This window comes from Mustela putorius, unplaced genomic scaffold (genome assembly GCF_011764305.1).
Source record: "Mustela putorius furo isolate JIRA1106 unplaced genomic scaffold, ASM1176430v1.1 tig00003834_pilon_pilon_pilon, whole genome shotgun sequence".
Taxonomy (NCBI): domain Eukaryota; kingdom Metazoa; phylum Chordata; class Mammalia; order Carnivora; family Mustelidae; genus Mustela; species Mustela putorius.
In genome coordinates this window covers 44,991,293-45,014,216 of record NW_025421987.1, presented here as the reverse complement: position 1 = coordinate 45,014,216, position 22,924 = coordinate 44,991,293, and the positions used below count along the sequence as shown (strand labels likewise).

The 22,924-nt window shown below is 37.4% G+C and overlaps 1 protein-coding gene across 1 annotated transcript; it reads left to right on the top strand.

Annotated features, from left to right (window-relative positions):
• Positions 1-84: 84 nt before the first annotated feature.
• Positions 85-20,005, top strand: LRRC58 (leucine rich repeat containing 58). Its single transcript, XM_004772790.3, has 4 exons — positions 85-721; positions 9,593-9,721; positions 10,284-10,561; positions 14,178-20,005. Exons 1-4 carry the CDS (start codon positions 222-224, stop codon positions 14,384-14,386), a joined length of 1,116 nt encoding a protein of 371 aa, XP_004772847.2. The 5' UTR covers positions 85-221; the 3' UTR covers positions 14,387-20,005.
• The last annotated feature ends 2,919 nt before the right edge of the window (positions 20,006-22,924 follow it).

The following is a 22,924-nucleotide window of genomic DNA, read 5'->3' as shown; positions in this document are numbered from 1 at the left end:
CGCGCGCCACGTGAAACACAGCCGCCTCCCCCGGCCAAGCGGCGCGCGCACCCTGCCGCCTAGCGTCGCGTGACTCGGCTGGGGCCCGCGGGGTTAGCGCTCGCCCGCGCCACTTCCGACGCAGCCCTCGGTTCAAGTTCCGGGGCGCCGCGGAGCTCCTGGCCTGTGGATTGCGCGCGAAGCCCTTCGGTTCCGGGGCCAGGGGCCCCGCGGCGGCCGGGATGGAGGAGGCCGGAGCGGCGGTGGCCACGGCGGGGGAGGCCGAGTTGAACTTGTCCCGCCTCAGCATGTCCCCGGAGACTGTGGAGTTGGAGCTGGAGGCGCGGGGCGAGGAGCGGCGCGGCGCCCGTGAGGCGCTGCTCCGGCTGCTGCTGCCTTATAACCGTCTGGTGTCGCTGCCGCGGGCGCTGAGCAGCGGTTTCCAGCACCTCCAGCTGTTGGACGTGAGCGGCAACGCGTTGACCGCGCTCGGGCCGGAGCTGCTTGCGCTGAGCGGCCTGCGCACGCTGCTGGCCAAGAACAACCGGCTCGGCGGGCCCGGCGCGCTGCCCAAGGGCCTGGCCCAGTCGCCGCTCTGCCGCAGCCTCCAGATGCTCAACCTCAGCGGGAACTGCTTCCAGGAGGTGCCCGCGTCGTTGCTGGAGCTCCGCGCGCTGCAGACCCTCAGCCTGGGTGGCAATCAGCTGCAGAGCATCCCGGCCGAGATCGAGAACTTGCAGAGGTGAGCGGGGCCCTGACCCAGAGTAGGGAAGCCCGGGGCGACGTCCAGGAGCGCCCGAGCCCTAGGCCTGGTCTGGGCGCCCGTCATTTGTCACGTAACCAACCGCCTGCTTCCAGGCTCGCTCTTTAATTCTTTGGCAGTGGTCACTGCCCCGCCGTCTCAGCGAGTTTTAAGTGAAGATCCTGTAAGATCGCGTGTGAGACAGCCTTTGGGATTGTGTTTTCCCTGAGCAGATTTTCGAGGCAGTTTTTCTTTTTTCTTGGGTTCCGGGGGATGTTGGGCGGGGGGGTGATCCCAACTGAGTAGGTACTCAAACAGATGTCCGTCGGAAGTGGTCACTTCCCTGCTCTGACGTCTGTGGTGGTTTTCCATGCCTTTTAGCATGACAGACAAGATACTCTGACCAAACCCCTGCTTCCCGCTCCATTTTCTGCTATCCTTTTCCTGTAGCAATACTAGCACTGTTTGTGAAATTCAGTGAGCCATGCAGTTTACCAGCACCATAGGGGCACTTACTAAATACGCGGCGAATGGATGCAGGGCCTCTGTACATGGGCAGTTCCCTTTGCCTGGAATGTTGCCTGCCCCTGAGTAACTCCTGTTCAGCCTTCAGAACCTACTTCCAGGGCTGTCTGTTTTCTTCCTTTACTGGTTCCTGGACGGTTATTAGCTGAACTGGACTTCCTGTGTACCTCATTCATCCCACCATTGCATTTACCTTATTGATTATAATTCCTTGTTCAGAGGTCTGCCTTACCAGATTATTCAGTAAATAAATAGATATTGAATTAAATGGAAGGAGGAAGCAGAGAAGCAGGATAGCAAAAGTTGTCTAAAAGTGCTCTTCAGGGTGTGAGATATAGAGAAAGATTAAGTATATTGTCCAAAGTGGAAAACAAAAAAACACAATGTTTGTCATCTGTAAAATATTTCCACATCCTTTATTGAGTTTTCTGAGATAACAGAATAGTAGAACTAGAAAGAGATAAGTATGGTGAAAAGAACATTGGATGGGAATAAGAACTCTTGGTGTCCCACCCTTAGGCAGGTCACTTAACATATCCTGACCACAGCTTCCTAATCTGAAAAATAAGGCATTAGGACAAGATGTCCAATAACTCATCAACAGATATTTATGAAGTACTTAACCATGTGTCAGGCACTGTCCTAGGTACTGGGGATACAGTGGTGAACATGGTCCTGTTCTCCTGGAGTTAACATACTAATTGGAGACATTAAACAATGAATTATAAACCTCATTTTTAAATACAGTTTTTGTAAGTTCTATGAAAACAAGTGGAGTGCCTTGAAATAACAGAGGGACCTGACTTTGGTCCTTGAACAGGTAACATTTGAATTGAGAATGGGGAATTGAGAATTTTGAAGGAAGAATAAGAATTAACTAGGAGAGGGTGTGGTGGGTTCAGTCTAGGTAAAAGAAACAATGCATGTAAATGCTGGAAATCAAGGGGAACTGAAGGCCAACATTTTGAAAGGAAGACATTGTACTAGAGTGTAGTGAAAAAGTGGCCAAGAGTGAAAGTTGGCAGACAGAAACTTGGACCAATCCCAGGCCATGTGGGATCCTGAAGGCCATGGTAAAGTTTGGATTTTATTCTAAATACACATGGGAAAGTTTTAAGCACATCAGCCTTTTTGCTGTGCAGCAGGGGTGGAGAGATGAAAAGAGATTTTGAGGGCTGCTTAAAGGAGGTCATTTTAGTAGCATGAGAGATGATGATCACTTACACCTGGGTGATACTAGAAAAGATATTAAGAAATATAGAAAACTTGGACAGAGATTTAGACATAAAATTGACAGTCCTTGGTTCCTCCTAATTTTGAAGTTACATAATTCCAACCTTCTCATTTGAGTCTTCTTAACATACTAAGAAATACCTAGAGCACTTATTTCCATCACATGGGGGGAAAGGTAGGCAAAAATCCTATTTATTGAATACTTACAATGCTGTAGGCTCTGCAGTTGAGGCTCTAAATATCCTTTTTAATTCTCACAATGCCTTGGTGAGATAAGAAAAAACTGAGGCTTTGAGAGGTTAAGTTATAAGAACCCAAAGCCAATGAGTGGTAGAGCTGGATTTGATCTCGGGATCTCTTGAGTCCAAAACCAAGAATTTTCTTCGGTGACAGAATGGGGCTAGAACCTAATCCTTCTGACTTCTGTTACATATGCGATCAGGACGATTGGTCAAAACTGTTTACATGGTTGGTTGACCTGATTTTCTAGCTAATTAACTATGCTTTTTGGTCATTGTATCTTCAGCTTCAGTTGTGTATGGGATCTTTTTTGTCAGTGTTTTTCATTTTTTAGTTTTATGCTCCATTTCTCTTTACTGATAAGAATCAGTAAAGGTTTAGGCCATGTTCCAAATTTAAATTCGAGTTGACTGTAGGCTAAAAGGGTGGTATAGAAATAAAATCTTAGAAGTAAAAACACAATCTTAGAAAAGTAGAAACAACCTGGGCAATGGCCTGATTCACTTCCCGCCCCTCTGCCCACCTGCCTTTTTTAACAGATGAAGACACTGAGATTTAGTATCAGTCACTTGCTTGAAGCCAGATAGTGACAATGAGATTCATGTGGTTCATGTACTTTAAAAGCTTGTGGTGAGTGATAATATTTAAAAATGATTCGATACAGGGATGCTCCCTCAAGAAAACTACTTTCTTTATCCATAGATGTATGGTTCTTATCTTTCTGTGTTTCTCTTCCTATGTCCTGCCTTCTTTTACAAAGCTGTGTTGCTGGAATTCCATCTCCCTTTAACCAACCGTAATGTAGAACAAATTTATATTTTTGTTAATGTAATTTTTTTAAAAGATTTATTTATTTGACAGAGGAGAGATAACAAGCAAGAGAGAGCATAAGCAGGGGAAGCAGCAGACAGGGAGAGGGAGAAACGGGCTCCCCACTGAGCAAGGAGTCCGACTCGGGGCTGGATCCCAGAACCCTGTTTATTACCTGAGCTGAAGACAGATGCTTAACCGACTAAGCCACCCAGGCGCCCCTTAACCGACTAAGCCACCCAGGCGCCCCTCTTAATGTCATTTTTATTTGGGTGGAGGAGCAAAATATTTTCTACTTATACCTGTGGTTAAAGTTATTGGCACTAAGGGCCTCATCTGTTTTTTTAGTGGGTCATTGGCCTTGCTAGAAAAAAGGCACTCACTTCAGTATCCCTAAGGATTGGAGAATCAAGATACCTTTCCAAGAAACAAATTTAACATTGGTGGATTAATGCTAAACAGAAAGGAAGGGAAGAATTTTATAAATTCTATAAATGACTTTTCTGTTTTGATATTCATCAAACACTAAAAAATAGACTTGTTCCAAGCTCGATGAACAGAAGTGCGATGCTGACAGAAATATATCACAAGAACTTTTAAACACTACAGTTTTGCTTAAAATTCAACAGTAGTTTCTTTTCTCCTTTCAAAAGCATTTTTGGAAACAGTAGAATGTGTCTTGGAAGTTTAATTTGCCCAAATAACTGAAAGGCTTCAAGTCCATAGAACCTCGGAAATTATTTGAGTTTCAAAGTGAGAAATAGGTCTGAAAGTATAAATTTAATATGTTGGTTGTGTACTCTAATGATAACCACAGAGAATTTATATGATTTTGAAATAGTGGGCTTAGTTATTTTTTAGAACATCAGATATTTTTCTGGTAAAGTTATAGTAACTACTAAAGTTTGGCATCCTTTCTTTCTGTGTACACTCCAAAGCATTGATAGGAGCAGACATTGAGTCATAACTAACAACCAGACGCTAATTTCTCTCAATTCTTGACTTAAATAGAAAGGACAAGATTTAAATTTGCTCTGAATCACTTTTCCCTTTCTTCACCTTATTTTCTTTTCTCTACCATTAGACTCTGTTGCAAATTGTTCTTTATTTGACTATCAAATTCTTTATAAAAGAACTTTCAGGATTGCTAAATTTTTCCCCAGATAGTCTTCTCATTAAAATCGTTCCTTTTCTGGGATAATTTCTTTGATTAGGATTCCAAATGTTCTTTCTATTCTACTCTATTTTATTCTATTCTAGTAGCTTCCCTCAGAAAAAGAGAGATTTCTGAGTAATCAAGCATTAACTTACACCATATTTGGTAGATCAGATAATCCTGCTCAGGAACTTTTTGTGGTTTTTTGTTGTTTTTGTTTTGTTTTGTTTTGTTTTTCTAACCAGCATTCAGACATTCACGTTTAATAGAATTCTTATATCCACACATTTGATTTTTTCTACAAGATAATCTTCAAAAGAGAAAAAAATAACCTATCAGAATTAAAGTTGTCTGCTTACTTATACTAAGCATTGTAATTCAAAAGAGAGATGCAATCTTGGAAAGATTTGCACAATCAGAAATAGGAAAAAGTATGAATATATTTTTAAATTGACAAAACTTAAGATTCAAGTTAGCTTTTTAAAATCACTACATATCAAGGAAGTCTGAGATTATGAAAGACAGATAGAAATTCAACAAATGAAAGAAATTGTGCCTAAGAAAATACATGTAAGTTACTCTAAAGGACTTTGAAGTAAGTATGATTTCTAACTTCAGAGAGGTGAAGGTAGGAACTTCATCAACAAAACAAGAATAAGAAAGTTAAAAACGAACAATTATGAAAATCCCAGTTAGAATTCCTAGAAATGAAAAAAAAAAGGTAATTGTGAACTCAGTGTGCCAAATAGTATACTGAAGTCAGCTGATGAATGAATCATTAAGGTAAAAGATCTTACTGAGGCATTCTCCTGGAATGCAGCACAAAAAAATAAAGAAAGAAATGGAGAGTAAAGGGGTGCCTGGGTGGCTTAAGTCGCAATCCCAGAGTCCTGGGATCGAGTCCTACTGTGTCAGGCTCCCTGCTCAGCTGGGAGTCTGCTTCTCCCTCTCCCTCTGCCCCTTCCCTGCTTGTATGCTCTCTCTCTCCCTCACTCTCTCCCTCACTCTCTATCTTTCTCATAAATAAATAAATAAAATCTTAAAAAAAAAAAAAAAAGAAAGAAAAGAAATGGAGAGTATGAAAGGAATGTTTCTTTCATGTAAACTTGATCCTGAAATTCATACTGCTGTTTAGTAAGAACTGTAGAAAGAGAATAGAGAAAATGTAGGAAAGGCTGTGTTTGATGTAATAGTAGCTAACAGTTCCCCACAATTAAAGGAAGAGCACTCTAAACTGATATCTTGCAACATTCAGTAAAACTTAAGAATAATAGAGAAAAAAGGCCCTAATGGCTCCTAATGAGAAAAAAACTGATTACCTACAGATAAGCTCCAAAAACAATTACAATAGTAATACTGGCTGTAGTAAGATAATGGAATAGTATCTTCTTAGTGCTAAGGAAAAGTAATGTCAACCTAGAATTTTATGCCTAGCCAAGCTGTTACTCAACAGTGAAGGAAAGAGGTAAAAACATAAAAGACAAAGAATTCAAAGATTAACAACCATGGTCCTTACGGAAAAACTTGTTAAATATATACTCTAAGAAAAATGGACTTTAAAAGAAATAGCACGGTCTTTACTAGCATAGCAAGTTTGTACCTCACAGCTTGAAAACAAGCTTATCTAGGGCCAACCTATTTTGGGGTATGAGAACTAATTGTTTTTTTAAGATTTTATTTATTTATTTATTTATTTGACAGAGAGATCACAAGTAGTCAGAGAGGCAGGCAGAGAGAGGAGGAAGCAGGCCCCCCGCTGAGCGGAGAGCCTGATGTGGGGCTTGATCTCAGGACCCTGGGATCATGACCTGAGCTGAAGACAGAGGCTTTAACCCACTGAGCCACGAGGTGTTCCAAGATTCTAAGCTTTTTTTCTCTCTTCCTTTTTTTGAGGGAGAGAGAGAGATAGCGAGAGACACAGAGATAGAGAGAGAGAGAGGATGAGCTGAAAGGAGAGGCAGAAGCGGGTTCTCCACTGAGCAGGTAGTCTGACTCGGGGCTCGAGCCCAGGATCTTAGGAACATGACCTGAGCTGAAGACAGACGCTTAACCAACTGAGCCACCTTGGCACCCCGAGAACTAATTTTAATAAAATTTGGAATTATAAATAAAATAATAAGCTCCAAAAACAATGCCAAACAAGGAAATTGGTAAAACATATTGATGAATTTGAATAGTTACTAATTGGAAATAAGTTTATTTTCAAATCAAGATAGATCTAATTCTAAATGGTATAAAGAGAAGAACAGAAAGGAGCATGGATGTGTGTTTGGGAGTGAGAGGGAGAGCAAAGCAAATTCAAGGGGTAACTACTAGCAAGACAGAAATAGCATATACAGTTCAAAATAGTAGAGGGAGAATGGGAAGAAGAGAAACTTGAATGAAATATGACAAAAGAACAGAAGAGAAAAAAGATATTTAGGTATACCATGTTAATAGAAAACACGGGTCTAAACTTACCAAAATCAAGTTGCATCCTGCTTATAAGAGTTACACTTAAAATAGAAATACCCCAATAAATTAAAAATAATAGGTAGAAAAAGATATACCAAAGAAATCTCTATCATTTCATGTCTGTACTACCTCATTAGGCTACAGTCTGGTCATCCAACTTCAACTCCTCCCATTGTGCTCTCTGCTCCCCACCACTTACTAAGCTGGTAGACACAGTGATATTTCTAAAGTGTAAGTAAAGTTACACAACTTTGTTCAAAATCCTTCCTACTTAGGATAAAATTCAAAATCCTTACTGAGGCCCAAAAGGCCCACGCGACCTCTCTGACCACCACTCTCCCTCTTCTACCACCCTCATGTACCCACAAATGGCAACACACCAAGCATTTTCTATCTTAGGAATTTGTACTCATTCATTTCATTCATATTTCTGTTCACATGTCATCTAAAAGAAACCTTTCCTAACCACCCTGTCTAGAATTTCACTTCCATTACCATCTGATTACCTCCCTTTTTAGGGAGGTAACACTTAAAGCCCTCAGACATAATACACTGATTTATTATCTATCTCACTAGACTGTAAGGTCAAAAATTCGATCTTATTTATACTGTGTTCCCTAGAATGGTGCCTGGCACATGGTAGATGCCTAGTTCATATTTGTTAACTAGGCACTTTGTTTAATATATAATATTATTCCATTTTGAAGAGGAAGAAACGGGCATAACAAGAATAAGTAACAGGCTTAAGTTCTTATACTGGTGAATGCTGTTTTAAATGAAATGAATACAGACAAAAATAAAACCAAGAGGCAATTTTTATAATTAAAAGAGATAGATTTTAAGACAAATGGATTAAAAGGAAAAAAGAGAAATGCTTCATGTGAGTTAAGGAACAATCAGCAAAGATTTATTTGTGTTATAGCTTCTATATTTTAAGGGGAAAGAGCAAAACTTGGTAATTATAAAGGGAAGAAGGAAAACTGCAGTTCTGGTAGAAGGCTAACCATCAGAGCAAGGAGGCAAAAGAATCAACTATGGGTTGCATAGTTAATAAGTTCAATACTAGTAGCTCCACATTCATTTTACACATGCAAAATGTGAACAAAAGTAGACCATGCTCTACGTCACAGAGGAACAAGGTTATGCGGAACATATATTTAACAACGAAGCTCCCAGCAAATTAATAACAGAAAACCATATAAACCTGTGAGAAAAATGGGTAAAGAATAGGAACAGGCAATTCTCTGAAGATACACAAATGGCCAAAAACATATAGAGAGATGCTGAATTCATTAATATCTAGAGAGTTGCAAATTAAAAGAACAGAATGGTTCCATTTTTCACATAATAAAATAGTAAAAAAGTAAATAAAACTTAAAGCAAACGATAATAAGTATTGGCAGGGCTATATGATAAGAAGGACTCTTAATTTGCTAGTTATGGATTTGTAATTAGCTGTAGCTCTGCAGAGTAACTTGGCTTTACCTTTAACCTTACTCTCTTAACCTTATATTGTAAAATCTTACCGTGGAAATATGATATAGTGAATCTGGATGGGGCCTGGAATTTGCAGCTTTAAAAGTATCCCAGATAATTCTTATCCTGAAAGTTTGGGTAATAGTTTAGTGGGCTATTTTTTCCCCACATACAAAGGTGTCTTAAAAGAATGCTAGTCTAAATGCTATGCTTAAAAGAATGCTATGTCTAAAATGTTGGTGACTTGATGGAAAATAAGGTAACTATCTGGAACTTTAATTTCATGATAGTGGTCATTTTACACAATTAATTTAGAAAGCTCCTGAAGAATGCTTTTGCTATAATAAGAGCAAAGAAAAAATGTAGACTTCAGCCATGTTTTCCCATTCTTTTCAGAAAAAGGTTAGTGGTTTTCCCATTGCCTAAAAAGTGCATGAAATCCATGCCTACCAGCACAAAATCCGGCTTTCCTTCAGCCTTTTCTCTGGAATCTTCATCAGGAGCTCTGCTCTTCTGTTTAAAAGATGTGTCCATTGTCCCATAAAAGCCCTTTCCTCCAACCTGAAATGCCTTCTTTCTTCCCATCTGCATGGGCCAAATTCATGGTCCATCTGAAGTCATAACACTTCTCCAAAACTTTTCCAGTCCTAAGCACTGTGTCCTTTTCTTACTTCTCTGCTTTTATTAACTCCTCTATCATTTATGGATCGCTCTACTTATTTTGGTATTTTAATCAGGTTATACTTACCTTTGGCCTTGTTTTGAGTTTAATTATAATAGCATGTCTTACCTGCTTACCTATAATATAAGCTCTCTGAAAATTGCATTATTTCTCTAGAGGCTGTATAGTATATAGCAAATTCTAGATAAAACATTTGCTGAATCAATAAATAAAATGTGTTGCTTGTAATAAAGACCTTGGGATGTCTTGTCCAATTTTTGTTTATATTTTTGTTTTTGTTCATTTATTTTTACAGTTTAGAGTGTTTATATCTCGGAGGAAACTTTATCAGAGAAATCCCACCAGAATTAGCAAATTTACCTTCTCTCAGTTATTTGGTATTATGTGACAACAAAATCCAAAGTGTGCCTCCTCAGCTTTCACAGTGAGTAATTTTAGGCATTCTCAAAGTAAATAATACATGAGAATTACAGTTCTGAGGTTTGCTATGACTTGAGTTGCTTATTTTTAACATTATTTTAAATGCCCCAGTTAATGTCTCAAAATACTTGTTTAGCCTGTTTTCTCTAATCAAAAACAGAGTAATTTGGCATAGATTTCCCCAGGTTTTATGGAATTTTACTGATTTTATATTTGATATGAAATATTTTTACCCTGATGAAATAATGTGAAGGCTTTTGATTTCTGTTGCATTTTAAATCTTTCTTGTAGGTATCCAAATGATAAAGCTTGCTAAAACAATCTTTAAATCTAGCATTTATATCAGCCTAGCACATAAGAATACTGATTATTATTCTACATTCTGTAAGATCCTATGGGCAAATGTCATCTCATGATATTGACAAGTCTGTACTCTGGTTTAGTTTCAGCTCCTTTCTGTTTTACTTCTGTTGGCCTTAATTGCTTGGGAAATCAAGTTCTTTGCTTAGCTTTCATAGTAGTTAGTTTGCTCACTGCCATTAATTTTTGTACTGCATTCATTGTAGGTTGCATTCGCTTCGTTCCCTCAGTCTTCACAATAACTTGCTGACATACCTGCCTCGAGAGATCCTCAACCTTATTCATTTGGAAGAGTTGAGTTTGCGAGGAAATCCATTGGTTGTTCGTTTTGTTAGAGATTTAACCTATGACCCTCCAACTCTCCTGGAATTAGCTGCACGGACCATTAAAATTCGAAATATTTCCTACACTCCATACGATCTTCCTGAGAATCTTCTTAGATACTTGAGCTTAGCCACCAATTGCCCGAACCCAAAGTGTGGAGGTAAGTTAATTCAGTGTATATCTTTCCCATTCATTTAGCTATTTTTTATATTGATAGTCTAAGTATTTTTAATTAGTCATCTTCTTCCAGAGAAAGGCATTTAGCCTCTTTGTTTCCCTCACCCTTTCACCCTTTTACCAGAAAAGTAAGACATTTTTCCTCCTCTCCCTTTTTTTTTTTTTAAAGTATTTTACAATTCATACAAAAGGAATATACCCCAAAAGTCTCATCATATCTTGGAATTGTCACAAGATAATAGAGTAAGCTAGTAAAATAAAAAGAAACATAAACAGTCATAATAGTTTAAAAAGAGCCTCCAAAATATTTAGCTACCTTTCATATTTATTTGAAGGACATTTTCCTAGACCCACTGTTATGAGTATCAGGTACCTTTATAGATTATGATTCAGAATGTAGGAGAATTGGTTAAATGTGCCAATTTTGGAATATACCTTGGACTTTTATATTCTTATACATCCATGATTCAGAATTTCTTGAATTTAGGGACATGTGGGTGGCTCAGTTGGTTAAACATCTACGTTTGGCTCAGGTCATGATCCCAAGGTTCTACCTCCTTCTCCCTCTGCCTATTGCTCCCCCTGCTTGTGCTCAAGCTCACACACACACTCTCTCTCTCTCTGACAAAATCTTTTTAAAAAATGTCTTGAGCTGATAGCATTTGGAGGGAATTAAAGAAATGAAAGACTGTAAGGCAGAGTAAAATAGAAGTTCAAAGTACTACTGGAAATCAAAGGAGGAAGAGAGTACATTCTTGAAGGATGAGTTGTATTTTGATATGGTAAATAAGATTGAGGATAGGAAACTTTTCAGCTGGAGAGAGCAAAATTGGAGAGAAAACAGTATGGGACACAATATTGGATGAGTAATAATTTGGCTCAAATATTATACAGTTAGGGAAGTACATGAAAGAGAAGTAGATGATAACGTTGAGGTCTGGTTACAAAGGCCTAAAGTGCCAGGGTGTGTAGGTGGGAGCTGGTGACTGATAGCAGGTCATTTTATTTTGGGTCTCTCATAAAAGACTGCTTTTTAAAAATCTAATCAAATGTGAGTACAGAAGGTTTTTACCATTGTAGGAGAAATATAGGTGCTAAGGAGATGCTGCATAATGATGATCAGAGCCAGATGAGATTTTCCCTAGAAGTCCCATCATGTCTTGAAACTGTTTGAAGGTTAAAAGAGAGAAAATGATTTAAGTTCCCCAAAGAATATTAAAAAATAAAAAAGACACTCTTGGTTTACAAAAGGTGATCTTCTGGGCCATTTCTGGCCACTCACTCTTAGAAGCAGAAGGTGCGGTGCTGTGATATGCCAGATTAGAAGTGCTTAGCTTTCTCTGTAGCTCTCCTTTCCCAAGTTGGCTTTTTTTTTTTTTAAAGGATTTATTTATCAGAGAGCAAGAGTGAGCATGTGCACAAGCAAAGGGAGAAGGGAGCCAATGCAGGACTTATTCCCAGGACTCTGGGATGGTGACCTGAGCCAAAAGCAGAAGTTTATTGGACTGAGCCACCCAGGCATCCCTCAAGTTGGCTTTAACAGTGGTGAGGGACAGCATTCCCACCAGGCCTTAGGACATAATAACATGTCTAATCTGTTCTTTGAAAATATCCTTTCCTAAAAATGGACCTGTGTAAGAATTCTCTTGTCTCTTTTAAATGCTTTTTTAAAATGACTCTTTTTTTAGTATACTGATGTAATTTATCTTATAAACAAATATACTTTAAAAATTATTAGTTTAAAAATCCAGATTATACAGTAATTGGACCAGTGACATTTCTGCCCTCAGACTCATTAGCTATTGAACACTGAGTTAAAGAAAAGTAAAATGTTTTAAAGATTGATTTATTTTAGAGAGCACATGTACTTGAAGTGCGTGAGTTGTTGGGGGCAGAGGGAGAGAATCTTCAAGTAGTCTTCCCACCGAACACAGAGCCTGAGGGGTGTGGAGCATGGGCTCGATCTCACTACCCTTGTGATCACCACCTGAGCCATAATGAGAGTCAAAATCTTAACCAGTTGAGTCACCTGGGTGCCCCAGCAAAAATAAATTTATATTTTGAGAGATTTTTTTTTGTCTTTGTAGAGTCTGAGATCCTAGACATGACAAGGTAATATTTAATATTGTGCTGTTCTAGCTCATGGTGACTCTATAAGGCTTTATTTTATTACTTCCATCTTTTTTTAGGATGCTAACACATTTTGGGGGATTTACTATCAATATTGGTTAACCAGTCTATTACTTTATTCCTTTACTTTCCTAAATTGTTCAAAGTAACATACCATGAGATCCCCTTTTTAAACTATGAATTATACTGACTACACAATCAGAAAATTAGAAAGCTAATGGGGAAAAAAAGGTAAGTAGAAATCATTGTTTCTCCTTTGCTTGAACCACATCTTCTTAGTTTAGAGCCTTATGTGATACACAGAGTAGTCTTAGAGCATAGAGGTTGAGACTGCTCCGTAGAAGGGTGATGGGATGGGGTGCCTGGGTGGCTCAGTGGGTTAAAGCCTCTGCCTTTGGCTCAGGTCATGATCCCAGAGTCCTGGGATCAAGCCTCACATCAGGCTCTCTGCTCAGCAGGGAGCCTGCTTCCTCCTTTTTCTCTGCCTGCTTCTCTGCCGACATGTGATCTCTGTCTGTCAAATAAATAAATAAAATCTTAAACAAAAAAAAAAAAAGAAAGAAAGAAAAAAGAAGAAGATGGGACCCAGAATTGTAGGTGTTCCATTTATACTGAACCCCGAGCTACAGTATCCTCTGCTTTCCTCACATCTCTAGCTGTAGTTTTACTTAGCTGAAGGGCCCCATCTCAGGGGCACCAAATTAGGAATTTAAAAAGGTGAATAGTGTTTCAGTCTACCTAACAGTATATAATTGTGTGAGAATCAAGTGAGATCATTCATGAAACAGCTTTGAAACCCGTAGATTTAGAGCCTTTGGAAATGTAAGAGTTTCCCTTCCCAATACATAAGAACAAGAATATCAAAAGTCGTCTGTTTCCTGCAAGTTTTTTGAATGACAACAAATCTTTTAGGATCATTATTAAAGGAGTTTTGTGGGTTGTTTTTTTTTTTAAGATTTTATTTATTTATTTGAGAGAAAGAGAGCATGAGAGGATGAGTCGTGGGGAAGGGCAGAAGGAGAGGAATAAGCAGACTCTCCAGGGATCACGACCTGAGCCCAAGGCAGTTGCTTAACCCAGTGAGCCACCCAGGTGTCCCTTGCAGGGGGGCGTTTAAGCTTCTTGCTGGTAGGGTAGTACCAAGGAATAGGTTGGGGAGTGGAGGAAGAACACTTCAGGTATCCTATAATCTCTCCATCAGCCATTGTTCACCAGGTCACCCAGAGAAAAGAAGCTAACAGTATCCTTTTAATACCAGCTCCCTTAAAGATAAGTCTTATCTGGCCTTCTCTTTTAGCCAAATTGTCATCCCTAAGGCCTTCTGGCATGAAGCAACTATTGCTTCTGCTTAAAATTCACAGAAAAGGAGACTGTATATGACTTTTCAGAATATAGGAGAAGGGGTTGAAAAAGAAATGGCTCTTTGCTTTGTAATGATTATTTTGTACTTAATTCCTTCTTCTCTCTAGGAGTCTACTTTGACTGCTGTGTCAGACAAATTAAATTTGTGGACTTCTGTGGGAAGTACCGCCTCCCACTGATGCACTACTTATGTTCCCCAGAATGTTCTTCCCCTTGCAGTTCTGCCTCTCACAGCTCCACATCCCAGAGTGAATCTGACTCGGAGGACGAAGCTAGTGTTGCTGCACACAGAATGCAGAAAGTTCTTCTTGGTTGAAAAGAATGGAGGGTGGTATGATACATGTAAAAGAACTGAGCAAAGGTGATTGGAAAAGAAAAAGACTTTGAAATGGTATCTTCATCTTTAATGTCCATGAAAGAGTTGGAGATGATAGAAAAGATTTTGTATTTTATCTTCCCATTCAGCAGGAATGAGTCCAGTTCCATGTTTGGATTCTTTGAATATAATTCACTCTGAATGATGGTTTCGAATTTAGCTGATTGTTTGCAGTTTTATTGTTTGCAATTTTCACTCAAGTTTTGCATGAATCACATGGCACAATGGAGCATTCTGAAGAGCAGTGCTATAATAAACCATGAGTGGTGTAACATGTGACTGTTGAGATGAAGAAAGAAATGATCAGAGCTGTTATTATTACCAGAGTTGTCCTTGGGTTTAGACTGAACACTATGCCTTAACAGGATTAGCCCTCCCTTCTTGTATTGCCCATGTGTCTCGATTACAGAGCTATTCACATAAGCTCACAGATGGTTACATAGGACCTAACCCTTGCTGACCTACTAACTGGTAAAGTAAGGGATATAACTTTTATGTGGAATTTTAAAACTCTTTAGTTCTGCTCCTTTGTTCTATATGATTGCTGTTTCCTTCCTATAATTCAGCAATGACTGTTAAAGTGCCTTAATCCTAGCAAGATTTTAGAAATTTATTCAAGTAATGATGCCAGAGCAGCCTGTATAACCTGACATACTATGCAGAACACTTTAAAATATGCTTTAACAGAATTAGGTAAACAGCTGTTTATCTGACATAAGAGCTCACAGCCACTTTAACTTGAATTTTTTGTTTAAACATGAAGTGATCCCCTTGTAAGGAAATCACTTTTGCACTTAATGGGAAGCAACAGTCTTGATTAATCTTTTCATCATAAGACAGAATAATAGGTTTTGATTTAAAAATCTGTCAGACTTCTTTTGACAGAAAAGAGATGTAAGCTTAGAAAGCTTCTTTGTATCTTCCATTAAAGGAGTGGGAAAATGATTTTAAAAATTTTAAGTCATGTCTGACTCCTTTGCCTGTGTGTACTGATCTATAACTTTCTCTACGTTTTAAAGAAAATCTAGAAAACAGTTACAAGCCAAATAAAATTGTGGGCAGCCATTATTTGTGTAAAGACTTCAAGGCAGTCTTTCAATTGTAAGAAATAGAATAATTTCCAAAACTAGTTTAACCATGGAATACTTTTTTGAAAGTAATGTATTGATAACATGTAAAACTTTGTAAATATATCCCTTAAGTATGGCAGAAAAATGTTTCACAAATTAATTGCTATTAGAAATGACCAAATTTTTATTAACTACCTAACTTGGAATAAAAATTGAATAGTAGAATTATAATTTTGGTGTTATAAAATACACAAAACATACTAGCAGTCATTAGATAACCAATAATAAAATGATGGGAGTTTGGGGGTTTTTATGGTTTTTTTTTTTTTTTTAATAAAATGTAGATCAGAAACACATTAGAACATCAGAAGCTCTCCCTTCTGACTTCCTGGCATTCACAACTAAGGCACAACATTTTTTTTTTTTAAGGCACAACATTTCTTAAAAGCAGAATGTTGTATGATAATAATAATGTACATATGTTGGGTTTTTGTTTTGTGTATTTTTTACTTTAGAAGAAAATATATTGTAGGATAGTTCAGAGTTTATTATGTGTTATTCATGAAACATCATGATGGAGTTTCATGACTGCAGTTGTGAAACGCTGCTATAAAGTGAATCCCTTCACCTTGTTAGAATGTAATAATATTTTTTCCTTTTGAGAAATTTTCTAGGTCTCTATAGGTAATCTAGTATGTTTCTGCTGCCTAGCAAAGTAGTACATGGGTGATTAGATTATAAAATGAACGTAATGTAAAGTTTTTGTTTACTTCTCCATTTAGACACAGCAAGCTACATATGAAATTATTAAAGGAAAAGATAACTTAGGCAGTGCCTAAGTGAGAAGCCCAAAGTGTTCTGTACCTGACTTAGTTAATAGCAATACATAAAATATTTTCATAGAAAATAATGTATTCATAGTAAAATACCCAAATTGATAGGACCAAATTTTTCTGGCTTAAATGCCACAGTTTACTTCCTAATCCTTTACTAGCTTGGGTAATTTTCCAAGAGTTAGTCTTTGTAAAATAAATGGGTAGGTATGTAAGTACAGTTAAGTGTTTCCCAGCTTCCCAGAAAGAAAGTAAACTGATTGACCTATTACAGATGTAAATAGGCCCAACTAGAAACAGTTTCTGGCCTTTGCTATATATGTAGATGTGTACCATAATATATAATAGCATGTTTGTTGTACATGTACATTTGAAAATCTGCATTTCAGTTGTCAGTTCTATCTTTTTAAAAACTTTTTGACCTAATCTTTTAGAAGAGCTGCTAATAATTTCTAAGATTTTCTCTGTTTCTCTTCTCTACTCTCCCCCCCCCTTTTTTTTTAATAACTGGTGATTGTAGAAATTAGCCAGAAGATGAAATACTAGGGACTTGATAATTTAGAAACCAGACAATCAACTCCTAAATCATATAGTTGACTATGTATTGCAATGATAGTCTATCTCTTTAGTTGCTAAGTCATATGTTTATATTTAAACTAGTTAATAAACTGTATTTTTGAGACTTAAGAATCTGTACTAATTTTCATAATGAACTAGGTTTTTGATAAAACTCCAATTGGACAATTTTAGTGACCAGAACTTCTGTGGATAGAACTACTTAACCACAGCATTAATGTGTTTAGAATGGAATTCTTCAGTGTTAATATTTGAAATGGAAATGGGTACGTTGAACATTCTTAGTAATCTTTATGCCTAGAATCCAATTCTCAGTGTCACCAACTCAGTTTGAATAGTCCTAGGATTTTAGGAAATAAGATTAGCTGATAACAATATCTTGCTTCCTTGGTGCCAGGGATTGGCTGACCTAAGGACAAGTTAGTCAAGGTTCTTAGGATTCCTTGTATTTGAATACCAGAGGAAGATCTGAGGGTTATTTTGCATTTTACTTCTCAGTGTGTGCCAGAGGAGTCTCGTGTTTGGAAATTCTTAACTATTTGGAACTTCAAATTACCAAATGTAAAAGTAAATATGCATTATAAATGGTACCTCAAATTTGAGAAATTTTTATGTTGATGTAAATAAAAGTTAAAGGCCTAGAGCAGAGTAATACTGCAGACCAATCCTGCCAAACTGCCAAAATGATATCATGGTAGATATCAATTTAAGCAAAAGAAGAGAAGGAAAAGGCTGATTGCTGGAGTATTAAATGAAAGAAATCTTTGAAAGTAACAAAGGGCTAGGACAGAGGAGTCACCAGACACCCAGGTATATCCCTAAGCCAAGAAAGTTCTTTAAAGTAATAGTAAATTGTTTTAAAATCACATGGCTTATTTACCACCTGAAAGCCTTTATCTCTAAATATTTTTGGTTTCTGCTACTGGAAGATTATCCACTTCCTTCCATAAAGATGGGCCAGCAAGGAAATGGGATTTTCTTACCACCAACCTTGCTCTTTTCAAAGGAAGAAAGTAATACCTCATTAACCTGGAACTTGTGTTACAGCCTTGGTTAATGTTTACCTTGTCACTATGTAAAAAAGAAAAAAAATACTAAGTAAAGAATTAGTACAAATAAAGTTTGATCTTTTAAAACATTTTAGCAGTATTTATTTGTATAAAAACTTATTCTACAAAATAAGACCCTTTTTAGGTAAAACAGTTACAAAACATGTATATAATTAAACTGCACTTATTTAGAAATATCTCATTTTTACTTAAATGACCCCCTCACTTCTTATCCAAAGTAGATATTTTATTATGTTAGTATAAATATTACTCCCTATTTAGTCCAAAATAGTCAGCTTTTAAGTTGTGCTGAGTGTTAAACAGTAAAGGCTGATGTGCATGTTTTTAGGCAACATGATCTGTGATACATAGTTCTGATTCCTTTTGTTTGGAAAAGTACTTGACTGTCACTGTTTCTGTATTAAGCACTATTCTCTTATAACACTAATTTGATTAACTTAATAACATCCACTTTTGTATTTTCATTATAGTTGTGATGTTTTTAAAGGCAGCAGTATCTTCATTTGTGCTCAGAAAGTGTGTGCCTTAAATCCTCCACTGTAGACCCAAAGTCTGGGGAACTGTGTCATTTAGTAAGTTGTTTGTGACAGGGTAATGACCCTTTGCATTTGACTTGAGGGAGAAAGACTGAGTGACCTGAGGGATTCCTTCCCCTAAAACAGGGCTTTTATGGCTTTTGTAGAGGGAATCCCAGTCGTGCATACTATTGGAGGAGGTCAAGTCCTAAGGATCAGAGTCCCCTGAAATAAAATCAGTGAGAAGGTATATTCTTTTTTATATTAAAAAGAAAATTTACCTGCTACCACTAAGAGATGACAGCAGTTCCCAACCATCTTCATACTAATAGCATGATTTAAAGGTATTATTGCTGTGAGGCCTAGGATATTTTGTGAGTGGTTTTTTTGTAACACTAGGTTGCAAGGGGCTATGTTTTAACATTTTACTTGTAAATATCTCTATTCTTCTATCATTCCTTGGTCCATATTTGCTAAGAATTGATGTAGAAAATAATTCACTAACAACAAACATTGAATACTCACAGGGTAATACTGATTTGGGTGCTACTAGACTTTTACCTGAGATTTATCAGTGTCAATTTATTCTAAAGGGTAGTATTCAATCTAGTAAATACTAAAATTTATGAATCTAATGAAGGTTATTTATATACCATTGTACCAGAAAACAATGGTAGGTTGACTCAGTGCGTTTACCAGAACTTACTTTGTGAATAAATAACTCTTTTATTCTACATTGTGGTTAGAAAAATCTGGGATAAGACTGAAAGTGCTATTGCTGGTACTACAAAAATATTACTAAACTGGTTAATTCTTATGTCCACATCTAATGTTTTAAGAGACTCCTTTATTAAACGGTTGACATTGATGTGATGTTACGTATGTTATTGAGAAGGAATTTAACTTCAACAATCACTTTACAACAGTACAATCATGGAGAGCCCTGTGTGTCCATAATTAGGGTTAGTTGCATTTCTGAGCCCACTTGTATTCATGAGAAACAAATATGGGAGAAATATTTTAAGTTACCAGTATTTTAGCTTTTTATAAAGTTTGGGACTTTATAAAACTTTAAAGTACCAACAAAGGATATTAAAATATATGTACTTTTACATTAGTCAAATTACTAAATTTCATTGTCTTATTTCTTAGTTTTCATTTATATTCTTAGTTTTATGTATTTGAAATCTTGTGAATTAGGAATATCTATATAAGTATGTAGATATTTAAAACAATGATAACAATAAATGTAATTCAGCAATGTGACTCAACAATTAAATTTTCTTTTCAGGACAAGATATAGTTAAGTGCATCAGATTTATGTATTACTTTGTAATGGTAAAGGCTCTAAAAAAATATTTAAGCTACTTCAATTCTATACCTCCTTTTCCCCCCCACAGGACATATAAGAAAATGTGATGTTATATTAACCCTCTGTGTGAATTTTGCCTTATTAAACATTGTGCCTTATTTTATTAAAAGTGCTTTCTTGGAATTTGAGTCTGTATTCTGAAAAGTAACAGTATTTTAAGTGAATTGAATTTATTTTTAAAAATCCAAAATCCTTAAAATGTTGGTATTGGCCCGATTACTTGCTGTACCATTCACTGTTCATCTCTTTGAATTTCTTCAATACATGAATACATACATTAGGCATGTATTAGCATTTACTCTCTTGCTACATACAAAGGATTAAAGATGAATTAGATTAGGTCCTTTTCTACTATATTTCTACTATATTTGCTTCTGCTTCCACAGTCTTTTTATTTTTTTATTTATTTAAGGTTTTATTTATTTGACAAAGAGACTGCAAGAGAGGGAACACAAGAGGGGGAGTGGGAGAGGGAGAAGCAGTCTTCCCCCCAAACAGAGAGCCTGATGGCTGGATCCCAGGACTGAGATCATGACCTGAGCTGAAGGCAGATGCTTAATGACTAAGCCACCCAGGCGCCCCTGCTTCCAGTCTTAACAGACTTATGGATGCATGCTCAAATAAGAGGTTGGTGAGTTCATTTTGCTAACGAAGGTCAGGTACTTAATTGTGTTTAATCTGGAATCAAACAGTTGTAAGACAAAGTAGTATAGTACTAACTGAGCACACTAATATTACAGTACTTAGTATTGTTCTTTAATGCCATTTGGTGACCCTATAACACCCTACATTTTTCTAGATTCCAAAATTTGAAAGAATTGTGGCTGATTGTGAGTTGAGGGAAACAGAACGGGTAGGAAAGACACACTCTGCAAAAACAGATAATATTTCAAATTTGCTGAGATGGAAAAAGCTTAACACTTCCTGGCTAGTATACAGGAGGGCTTCTTGGTGAGGAGAGGCTCAGAATTTGAAGGGTGCAAGAGGAAGACCATGGGGTGTAACTCTGAGCTCTTTCCTTTCTTGAGGATAAAACTCCCTACCTGCCCAGTTGGGGATGTTCTTAGAATAAGTGTCAGATTTTCTTTAATGGTTTATCTAACTGTAGATACCAAGTAGGAAGCCAGAACATTTCAGGGTATAGTGAGACTTGGACGTGTCCTATCCATCATTTCAGTCACTGTCCGCTTCATAAGCAATTCCATCAAAATTCTCTAGAATGTTAGAGCTAGAAGAAACTTTAAAGGTCTGAAATTGACTCACTTGTTTGAGATGAGAAAAAAATTAAGCTCAGAGAGACTTGTCCAGAATTCCAAATGTCTGTGAATCCAAGCCTCTGGATTCCCACTTCACTATTATCCACTAGCATTATGCTTTCTCTATTTAATAATGTATTCTATGACAGGAAATCAGTAATAGCGTTAGTACTGCATTGTAACTTGTCAACCAGCATCAAAGTGATGCTGTCTGCACTACCTCTCAGAGTATTCAGAATTTTAGATCTGGTAGGAAACAAGAATAGGGGTAAATATCTGGTAGCTTCTTACTGTTTACAAAGCACATTCATGAACCTACCTTATTTAATCCTCATGACACAGGAGTTAGGACTAGATTTGGTAAAGTTTGTTGATATGTTTCCCCTCTTCTTCCCCTCTTTAAAATTAATAAATTGACATAGACTTCAGAAAGAAATCTAAATATCAGCTTTATCATAATTGGGCTTTTATAGTCTCCTTAGATTGAATGTAACCAACCAAAACCACAGACTTTCCCCACAGATGGCTGTGCACCCCTGGGTGGCATTCCACAAGACTGACCAGAACACACCATAGATGCAAAGGAGAGCAGGTCAAATCGTAGTGCTGCCCAAAAGAGAAAGCTGGAAAGATTATCTTCAGTCTTTTGCCATCTAAACAGATGAATTAGTCTTTCTCCCGATAGGAAGGAAGAAGATGCTAGAAATCTTTCTTCTGGGCAGCTATTCCCAATTCTGGTTGCACATTAGAGTCATCATGGGGGCTTGCAGACATATAAATGCATGGACCCCCATCTCCAGACCAACTGAAACCTGATCTCTCGAGATGGAATCTGAGCATCAATAGTTGTGGAAGCTCCCAAGTTGCAGGTGACTCAGTTGCCCATCAAGGGTGATAATTCTCAAGTGAAAGTCACATCATGGTAACTTGATGTCAAAAACCCCAGGGGACTGGGGTTTTTAACACATGAAGAAATGGGCCCAAAGAGATGAAGTGAGGTGCCCAAGTTCTCTTAGATAAATAGTGACAGCTGGGGCTAGAAAACGTGTGTGTGTGTGTGTGTGTGTGTGTGTGTGTGTGTGTCTATTTGAACACCTATTTTTGACCAGGTACTGAATGCTAATCCAATGTTCTTTGCTTCTTGACGATCACTTTCTTTTCTGAACTGAAAGGACTTGGAGGATGTAAGATGGTATATTCAAGTGGATTGATCATACTGAACCCAGCTTCAGCTACATCAGAGTGTCTGCTGAGTCGTGGAATACAAAAGAAGCAATCAGATCAACTTTATTAGTAAAAGTCATAAAAGGATGGCTTGGTCAAATATTTTAAGTTATAGCCACAAGGCAAGAGATAGACTTTCCACAGGTGAGGAAAAACTTAGCAAGTTGTGTACTGGTTCTTTTGACCACAGATAAACAACTAACATTCTAAGCTGTGGTGAGGAACAGATTGAAATTACCAGGAGAGAGAAGAAAATGTAGACATCTGCCCAAAGGAAAACACTATAGTCAATCCGTAAACATAGACTCCATGATAGGAAAGTAATTCAACTGAACTACCCATTTTTATAAGCACTACACATAATTTCAACTGCAGTTTCTTTTACATCTAGCTAAGATCATAGCTAGATCTAAAAGAAACTTTATGAGACCATATGATTATTTTACTGCTTAAATTGGAATAATAAGGCACTCTTAAGGTCTTTGTAAATATGGAAGATTTAAATAGAAAAGTAAACTTATTCAGGAAGCCATGGAAACTCATGGAAAAGAAAATATTCTTA

Coding starts and splice junctions, on each gene's coding strand:
- LRRC58 (XM_004772790.3), top strand. CDS start 222: ATGGAGGAGGCCGGAGCGGCGGTGGCCACGGCGGGGGAGGCCGAGTTG. Junction 722..9,592: donor GAGATCGAGAACTTGCAGAG/GTGAGCGGGGCC, acceptor TTATTTTTACAG/TTTAGAGTGTTTATATCTCG. Junction 10,562..14,177: donor CCCGAACCCAAAGTGTGGAG/GTAAGTTAATTC, acceptor TCTTCTCTCTAG/GAGTCTACTTTGACTGCTGT.